At 41.1% G+C, this 9,542-nt stretch overlaps 1 protein-coding gene across 1 annotated transcript in view; it reads right to left on the bottom strand.

The window, feature by feature from the left end:
- Window positions 1–1,573: 1,573 nt before the first annotated feature.
- The window catches only part of NEB (nebulin), a 120,218-nt gene continuing 112,249 nt past the window's right edge, over window positions 1,574–9,542 (bottom strand). Inside the window, 13 exon segments of the mRNA XM_088529148.1 lie at window positions 1,574–1,747; window positions 2,153–2,262; window positions 2,618–2,770; window positions 3,627–3,719; window positions 3,948–4,131; window positions 4,465–4,572; window positions 5,384–5,476; window positions 5,759–5,857; window positions 6,224–6,316; window positions 7,213–7,305; window positions 7,817–7,909; window positions 8,475–8,567; window positions 9,157–9,249. Coding sequence (XP_088385274.1) covers window positions 1,574–1,747; window positions 2,153–2,262; window positions 2,618–2,770; window positions 3,627–3,719; window positions 3,948–4,131; window positions 4,465–4,572; window positions 5,384–5,476; window positions 5,759–5,857; window positions 6,224–6,316; window positions 7,213–7,305; window positions 7,817–7,909; window positions 8,475–8,567; window positions 9,157–9,249 — 1,479 coding nt within the window.

Here is a 9,542-nt window from a genome sequence, read left to right as displayed (position 1 = left end):
GCTCTCCCCCTGTCCTGCTGCTGCACGTCCCGTTTTTTATTGCGCTGAGCGGTGCTTCCTGCCTTACCATGGCAGCCCTTGGAGCACCTGGTATTTGACAGCTGGGCAGCATCTTTTTTGTGTGCATTTTATGAGTAAGAGTCACACTAAGAAGCTGATGGTAAAGGGGGGACCCTTACAGGCACAAAATTCCTCAGGCTCTTTCCCGTGTCCTAACAGTTTTGTTTGCAGCAGTGTTCTCCTCCTGGGGAGAAGACGTTTTTCCTATAGGGAAAATGGATTTGACATGAGCTCTTTGTATATTATGTACAGACTTACAATTGCAAATGTTGGTTAATAATTTATGACATTAAATTTTAATTGCATGGAATGCATTGCTGCTTCTCAGAGACCTTCAGAGAGAGATCTTGATTTTATTGGGGAAAACTAATTTGTATATATTGTACTGTAGCTATCAAAATGCACATTTATTGAAAGGAATTGCTGCAGCTGTTTTTAGAACTTATACATGTGCAAATAAAAGAGTAAATAGTTCCCTAAAAGAATAAAGAGCTCCCTAACTTGTTAATGTCAGTATTTCTTCCTTTCATTTAAGCTTTCAGGTACCTGCAGGTGTTGGGTGAGGGGGTTGTGCTGGATGTGCAGGAGGGGAAGGGACCTTGGGCCAGCAGGAGCTTCCCCTGTGTTTATTCAGAGCTCCTCAGCCTTTGACTTCTGCTGCTGGGGCTCTTGCCCCCTCCTCTCTACCATTTTGTGGCTTTTTCCCATTTTCAATTCAAAGTTTTCTGGACAAAGGCCCTGTGCAACTGTTTCCTGCGCTTGAACAGGAGTTAATACATTCAAGATGCTGCAGAAACATTAGCTTTATTTACTCACTAATTTACAAGAAGTAACAGCTTTTGACCTCAGAACACGTGGATAAAAAAACACATGCATGAGTACTCAGCAAGCAGAGGAGAGGCTCTGGCTGTGGACTCTTTTTATTTTACTTTTTTTTCCCCAGATAAATATTGTCTATTTTGAGATAATCAACTTAAATATTGCTTACATAGAAAAGAAAAAAATGCATTTAGCCATTTTAGAATAGCTCAGCAATGCACTATTTCTCTTCATGAGAAAGTAACAGTGGGTAATGTTAAATAGAAGTTTTATGATATTCACCTGGACTGCAATTCCAGCATAGCTGAACAAGAAGGTGGTAATTCAGGCCATAAATATTTTATATGCAAGTCCAGGTCCTGTGAAAATATTTCGGACAAGGAAAAAAGAATTACAATTCTCCCAGGAGTAAGAATGAGGAGCGTTTCTAGAGGCTGTTTTCAAAAATGTTTTAGAAAGACAGTTTTAAGAGTATGGGATTCTGCAGTTACTGTAGGATGTTGGGAAGGGTTCTTTTTATTCTGTCCTTCACCACCTCTCCCATGAGGATGGTTCATGAAGCACTGTCAGCATGGAAAAACACTGAGGCGCACGGAGCAGACCAGGTAGTAGTTATTTCTGCCAAAACCCGCTCTTGTGAGCGGTGCAAACCCGTTTTTGCCATGCAGACAGGCTGCGGGCAGCGCCGTTGGCTTCAGAGGGCTTCGACGTAGTTGGCGGGCAGCATTCCCGTCTTGCCCGTCCTCTGGACCGTCCCGTACATCCAGCCCTCGTCGATGGCCTGCACGTTCACGATGGTGTCGCCGTCCTTGAAGGAAACCTCATCCGCGTCGGCCGCCATGTAGTCGTACATGGCCCTGTAGGTCTTCTGCTCGTTTTGGGAGAAGAGCCGGGGAGAAAAAAAAAAAAAAAAACAGAGGCAGGTTTACCCCAAAGCTGTTGGTAGCAGGGACTGACAGAACCACAATGTAAGGAGCAGGAGTGGGGACAAGTTCTGTTTTGATTTAGTTTACTACTCTAGAAGTAGCACTGCTGCTATCTTTGGCAGCACTTCTAAGTAGCTTGGTAACAAAATTGCTTTTCACTGTGGCCTCAGTCATCACCTCCCGAAACGTTTGCAGGGCTTTTTTCTGTGAGGCTGCTGCCCTGTCTGACGCTCGGAGCAGGAGAGCGAGGCTTGACCCGATACCCAACTACCTGCAGCTGGGAAAGGCAGCCCTGGGGGCTGGACGGGCACCGGGTTCATGGGCACTGCTCGAGCCCCGTTACTTACACCAGCTGTGGAGGGGTGCGAAGGCACCGAGGAGACCGTTGTCTGCTGGGTGGCAACTGACGACGAGCGTTGCTGGGGCAGCTCTATAGTTTTAGCGTGTTTGTAGGCCACTGCAAAAGGAAAGAAATCCTTTCTGTAATTTCTACTGTGCACTTATTTACTTACTGCTTTTATATTTTGTGAAACTGTCAATAGAGTTAAGAGTCTGAGATGGGCTGAATAAAGATAGGAGGATAGAGGGTTATTTGCAACACATCTACCCCCTTCCAGTTTGCTTAGGTTGGTTATGTCCACATGTCAAGATTTTAGAGCTGTCCCTTTGTGCTTCTTTCATGGCTAAAACCAGGACCATGAGCAAGGACTGACAGAACGACACGCGCTGCTCTGCAGGCTGCATAGGTGCGTGGGGCTGTTTGTTAGTTTGCTTTTTGTCCCCTGTATCATATGTGAGCAAACACCCCCTACCTGTTGCAGTTGTAGTAAAGAAGCCCCCGTTGTTGCTGTAGTAGGAGAGATGTTGGTCCACCCCATCCGAGGGCTCGGATTTCTCCTCCCCACCGCTGAGGCTCAAGGCGCTGGCGGAGCGGGAATGTTCCCGGTTGCGGCGCTGGGCTTGGACTGCAAGGAGAGCGGATGGAGTCACTTTGCAAGTAACAGTATGAACAGGAGTGTCTGCTGTACAAAACCCTAAAGCCCTGTGCCACCAGTGCACGCCTACCTAATCCATAGAAGTCTATTTTTCTGGTTAGTCAACATTATTTTCCAATGATATTAAAAGCAGTCTAATGATGCCATAACGAAGTTCTAGTTTTAAAGACACAGTTGTGATGCCCTCATTGTTAATAGTTACATTTATGTTTTCTTTTTCTTACTTTTTTTTTGTTCCTGCCATTTCAGATTTTTTTTTTTATTAAAATTATTCTTTACTTCCCTTATCCAGAGCTGAGGCAAGTCTAACACAGGGTTCGCTATCATTTAGGATGGATTTCTTCTCAATTAGCAGGAAAGGAGTAAAAGAGGACACTGAGGAACAGTATTTGTGCCCTTAGTTTATAAAGGAAACATGTTTAATATTAGAGGCAAACAACTCTATCATGACATAAGCTATGGACTATATAAACAATCCAGGGTAGCCCTATGTCAAGGGCTAATTTGTATATTAGTTCAATCAGCTTTATGGTTTTTGAGAAATATCTATATTTATTAGATATCCAGCTATTTTTATGAAAAAAGATAACATAATTATGTTGGTGCGGAGGAGCTATCGACAATTTCTCCTCAACTCTCCATTAACTTTTCACAAGAGCTGGGTCCCCGTGCAACCTCTGCTGTGTGCATGTGAAGGCAGCGCCGAGGACTGCACCTGTGTCCAGGCCGGGTGGAGTGCTGAGCTGTGCCTCAGTGTCCCCAGCCTGTGAGCGTTACATATGTGTAACTCCTCTTTTCCATTAATGCTACAAACTGAGAAACAAACCCGAGATCATGTGTAAGCTTCTGGACTGGATGTTGTCTTCTGCTGGGTCATAGTCGAAGACGGAGCCAGGATTAGTGCGCCACACACGAAGATCTGCAAGAGAAAGAGGCGTTTCTGAGGGAAGCCTGGGGCACGAGCAGCTCTGCAGAGCTGGCTGCTGCTCGGCAACAGATGCAGCATTTAATTCAATTTATCTCCAGGTACTAAGTTTGAATTGATATTGAGTCAGAACTGAAAGTCTTTAAGACAAAGCATCAAGGTCAGCTTGTGTTTTGCGTAAGGGAACGACTCCAGTCCTTACAAGACCTGCCTGCTGCTTACCTGTGAGATTCTCGTGATCCTGGTCCACACGTTTCCGCTCCATTTCTACTACTCGTCTTTGAATGCCTCGATAGCTGATGTCACTGAAGTCCTGCATGTTCTTTTTCACACGTTCTGTAATGGGGTCAGTAACTACAGGCGTGAAACTACCTTTGTTTTTCTCAAAATCTTCATGGTATTTCACCTGAAAATTAAAATGAAATTTCTGTTCTACCCCTAGCTTAGATAAGTAGTTGTTTTTATTGCTTACCACAAGTGAATTTCTAGTAGAGATGTGAACTGCAGTTCTCAACTTCTGCTTCCTCTGACCCGAGGAACAATGAGAGGCAGAGAGTGCCTCATCCCAAACATGCCTTTCCTGCAAAGTCTCTTTTACCTTTTTCATTTGAAAAATTGGGTATCCAAACTTGCTGAACGTGCACCATCTCTGAGCTGGAATTCCTGGCACGTCTCAGGACTAAGGTTACATTTTTATGCAACATTTTTGTACGTTAAAAATACATGTATCTATTCTTACTGTGGAGATGTGTTTCTGGGTCTCTCGTACGCGCCGCATCTCGGGTGTATCCAGGACATAGGCAGCTTTGCCTTGTACTTGTTTTCGGAAACTATCAGAATAAAGAACCTGCCATGGAAGAAAGGTTAGTGAATAATGTTAGTGAATAATGTTAGAATGTAAAGCAGTATTTTTCATAATTACGACCCATGGACTGCATAAGACTTGATTCCAAACCTTCCTTTTTCTTAACTAAAAGAAGGATCTTTACTTTTTCAGCCTTGTAATAGCAGGGCGAAGTAATGCAGTAGGGGTAAAATTTTCATACATTTGACATGCAACTCACTGACTTCAGTGAAGTTATCAGTGTGAAACAAAAAGTTATCACAAACAAAACAAAACAAACAAAAATTATTACAATTTTTGCTGGTTTTGCAGGGCTTTTCTTCTCAATAGCATCTCTGGAATGCTACTGTAACCACTTGTTTGCAAATGCAGCCTGCATTAACCACGGGAGTCATGAACTATGTTATGGACATGAACATTGACAAGAAGGGGCACGACAGAACTTTTACATCTGGAGCAAAAGGTTAGCAAAGACTTGGTGTCAAAGGAGGAAGCTCCCAGGTTTGGCATTGTTTACATAAACTGAAGGATATTGTCAGCACCTAAAAGAAAATATACTGTTATTGAAGAATGCACATTTTACAACTCGCATAGTCCACTAATCACAGAAATTACTTTCAATTTGAAATTCATTTTTTACCATTAAAAAAAATAGAGCAACTAATTACACAGGAATAGCCAACTGCGATAGGATTTTAAAAAGCAACTGTTAAAGGAGTTTATACTTCAAACTAATATGTGGGACTAATGTCAATATTTGCACAGTTATTTCAAACCGAGTAAGGAAGATAATCCACATTTTAGCAGGACGTACCGAGCTAATGTTCTCTTGATTGCGTTTGGCCCTCTCCATCTCTGGAGTCATTGGTGTTGGAGTCCCTTTTGCCAGATGTTCTTTGTACAATACCTGGAGTGCACAAAAAGAGTCCACAGATGAAGGCTGGACCTGCTCAGAGCTCGCGCTGTCCATGGCGTTACTGTTACCCATCACTGCAAGGGATGGAAAAGATCTTGGAAACAAAGCAGTTAGTTAAAGAGAAGTTATTTGCTAGAGGAAAAGGTAAAAATCAAAAGGAAAAATAAGCAGAAATAAGGGAAACTGATAAAGTAAGGCTAAATTAGAAGGGTGTGTTTTTTCCAAGTGATTATTTTTTTTAATATAAGGTGGTTGTCTTTCCTCTTTCAGTACCGAGCTAATGTTCTCTTGATTGCGTTTGACTCTCTCCATCTCTGGAGTTGGAGTGACCGGAGTGGGGGTTGCGTTCCCTAGGCCTTCCTTGTACACAACCTACAGACCACAAAGTAACCCACAGTCACAAACAGGTACACTGACTGCTCGAGTGTTACTGGGTTTAGAGTAAACAGCATTCATTAGGAGAGAAAACAAAGAAAGAAAAAAAAACAGAGGAAAAACAGTATTAAAAAAGTTAATTATCAAAAAAGTTAATTATCAACAAAGTAAAAGATTCCTTTGAGTAGTAGAATTTTAAATAATGAATTTTTAAATTTCAGGGGAAAAAATAAAAGGGTTAAGAAAAAACAGGCAGATGTTCTTCAAAAAAAAAGAAAGAAAGAAAGAAGAAAAGAAGGAAAGAAAGAAAAAAAGCTCTATCATATCTCTATGAAATCCCATTTTATGTCCTCCAGACAATACCGAGCTAATGTGTTCTTGATTGCGTTTGACTCTCTCCATCTCTGGAGTGATAGGGGTGGGGGTTGCTCGCCCCAAGTTTTCTTTGTACAACACCTGTGGGATACAAAAGATGTATCCAGTTTCTTTAAAAATACATATATCAGAAGTATTTGAACATAAATTATTTCTTAGTTATCAAGTTCCAAAAAAAGACCATGAGGGATTACAGTATGCAGCACTGCACAAAAGGCAAGCGGCTAATGGTATAAGGAAGGGTAAGAAAAATAAACTGCAAAAGAAAAGCCTGTTAAAAGGATTTTTTTTTTTCAATTAACAAAGAAGGGCTCTATCCAGCTACAGGCTCCATAAAGCCCTGGGAAGTGGCCGGTGACCCTGGAGAGCTATTTCAGAAGTGCTTGTTTTGCCTTGCTGAGAAACTGCCCCCCCCCAGGTATAATTTGAAACAGGGCAGGAGGAGGCTGAGAAACTGCTGCTCAGCATCTGCATCCCAAGGGCAGGGCCAGGGACAGCCCCGGAGCTGCTGCTGTGAGAGGCCGGCACAGCTTATCGCACCCTCACGACACCATCCGCCCCCATCCACGTGGCCTCCTGCCTCTGCTTTGGTTTGGATGGGTTGTGTTTGAGGGCTTTTTTTTTTTTTTTTTTAAGCTATACCCTGTTTGCTGAAAAGCCAATGAAAACTGCAACTCTGCCCAGCGAGGTCCAGACCTGCGTTGTGGCCTGCAGGGAGCTTGGCTGTCCCAGCTGGATAGAGCCGTGCGCTGAAGGAAGGGGGCTGCAGAACAGGCTTTCATCTCCAGAGCAGGAGGTTAACACCTAAACTAGCTATATTTTAGAGGAGGAGATATTAATTTCCAAAAAAAAAAAAAAAAAAAAAGAAAGAACAGGTGTATCTATTTTAGAAATCATTTTTCAGTAATTTGTTAGAATGTTACTTCATTAAAACATAGGATTAAAGGTGAGGGGGAAAACAACTATTTTTAAGATACCGAGCTAATGATTTCTTGATTCCGTTTGACTCTCTCCATCTCTGGAGTGACTGGTGTTGGGGTCACTTTCCCCACATTTTCTTTGTACAAAACCTAAAGGATACAAAGGAGTATCCAAATATCATTAAAAAGGCATCACCACCAAAAAAAAACAAAAAGCAAAAAACAAGAACCAAAACCAAAAGCAAAACCAAAAACACACACACAAGAAAGGTTCTGAATTCTGCCATTTAGAAAAGGTTAGATTTGGGCCCAGTGCAGCAACAGGGGCACTGCCAGGGTTATACTAAGATGCAGAAATGGACTCAATACTACTGCAAAATAGTAGTGAGAAAGAGTTAAAAAAAAAAAGTGCAAAGAAAAGATGTCTACTGAAGAAAAAGATCAAAACCAGCTCTAAGAAAATAGTGTTAAAATACAAGATACTACAATTTCTGTGTAAGCACAAAAAAGTAGGGGGTTATGCTAGGTAGTCATTTTGTTTTCTGAAGTTAGAAAGCAAGAGATTATAAAAAACTGCTATGTTTTAAATGATTATTATGATTATTAGAACAGTTATGTTGAACACTTCAGCTTTGAAGACCTGGTTTTCTGTTCAATATACCGAGCTAATGATTTCTTGATTGCGTTTGACTCTTTCCATCTCGGGAGTGACAGGTGTTGGGGTTGCTTGCCCTATGTTTTCTTTGTATAACACCTAAGAACATAAGAAATGAGCCAAAGAGAGCAGGAATAAATTAAAAGGCAGTTGTAGACAAATCTGAAGCCTTAGACATTTTTTTCTTGTATTTAATTTCACAGGGCCTAAGTATTATATATATATATATACTTTTTTAAATACCTAGCAATATTTTACTAGTGATGTAAGGTTTAGCTGTCCTTTTAACTATAAGATCACTCTTTTAATAGTGTAAGTGCTACATACACAAAAACCACAAAAGAAAACGATATACAAGATTTGAGGATGCTATGAGTGTGAAGTCTATAATAATAAAAAGTCAGCATTTGAAAGAAAATTAAGGGTATTCATTAAAACTTTTTAGGATTAGAATAGAGCATTAGAAGAAGTTTCCAAAAAGACAGTTAAACTACAAAAAGTTAAAGAAATCGTGTAAAACATGGGTAAGAAAGAGTCATTTATTTAAGCTGCCTTAGACCTACAGTGGGCATTATTCTGGAAAAGTGTTAAAGCATTCATATATAAAAACTGTTAAAATATTCATTTAAAGAGTTAAAGGGAACTTTTTTCCTTGGTAAAGTACCGAACTACAGATTTCTTGATTGTGTTTGACCCTCTCCATCTCTGGAGTGACTGGAATGGGGGTGCCAGTCCCCACGTTCTCTTTGTACAACACCTGCATAGTAACAAGGAAGCATCAAGAGTAAAAGAAAATCAGAATTCAGTAATAATTACATCCAACATGAAGTCTCCTGGGTCTTACAGTACTGGGTCTCCTGCATCTCAGCCTGCTCTACTGTGTGCTAAAAGCAAAGCAGACGGGATGGCACCAATTGGGTTCTGAAGGCAAACAGGTCTATGGTTCTGTTTAGAAGGTCAGAATAAGGCAAACAAATATCTTATATTTTCATGCTGGATGGGAGACCACCATGGCAGCCTGCTGGAAACTCAGACCCACACTGTTCTATAACAGCATTAGAACAGAAAATAATAGGATTTAAAAAAAATACAGGAAAAGGGAGTCAGAACACAGAGCAAAATGGTTAAAGATATATAGGATTAAATAAATAATCATGAAGAAGAGGTAGGGGTATTTATGAAGAAGGGGAGTACGGTGAAGGAAAAAAGGATGTTTTTATAAGTTGATTACATGGAGTAAGGACCGGAGTAAGGTAAGGACCGGACCACTTTTTTTTTTTTAATAAAGGTTAAAAAAATTCAATTTAAGTGGAGTTAAACAGGATTTTGTTGTCCTCCACAAATACCGAGCTAATGTGTTCTTGATTGCGTTTGACTCTCTCAAGCTCAGGAGTGACAGGTATTGGGGTTCCTGTCCCCAGATCCTCTTTGTACAACACCTGCGGGGTAACACGGTGATGTTAGAGAAGGAACAAGCAAAGGAAAGTGCCCCTCGGCTTGCTGAGAAGCACAGAATGCGCCCTCTGCTCTGAACCAACCAACCGAGCAAGGAAAAATCAAATAAAGTTAACCTGGGACACTGCAACAACTTCTGGAAGAAATCTAGAATAGCTTCTCTACTTTACTAAATGCTTCTCAAGTTACACATAACACACTGTCTTTGTGCATCAATATATAGCTAAAGAACTCCTAAAGAAAGGAGTTATCAGATACAAAGCAAGAGGAAGAAACA

This window comes from Tinamus guttatus, unplaced genomic scaffold, assembly GCF_059628265.1.
Source record: "Tinamus guttatus ecotype Peru unplaced genomic scaffold, ASM5962826v1 Tinamus_guttatus_pri_ptg000325l, whole genome shotgun sequence".
In the NCBI taxonomy this organism is placed as follows: domain Eukaryota; kingdom Metazoa; phylum Chordata; class Aves; order Tinamiformes; family Tinamidae; genus Tinamus; species Tinamus guttatus.
The sequence above is the reverse complement of the archived record's forward strand: the minus strand, read 5'-3'. Positions and strand labels throughout refer to the sequence as shown.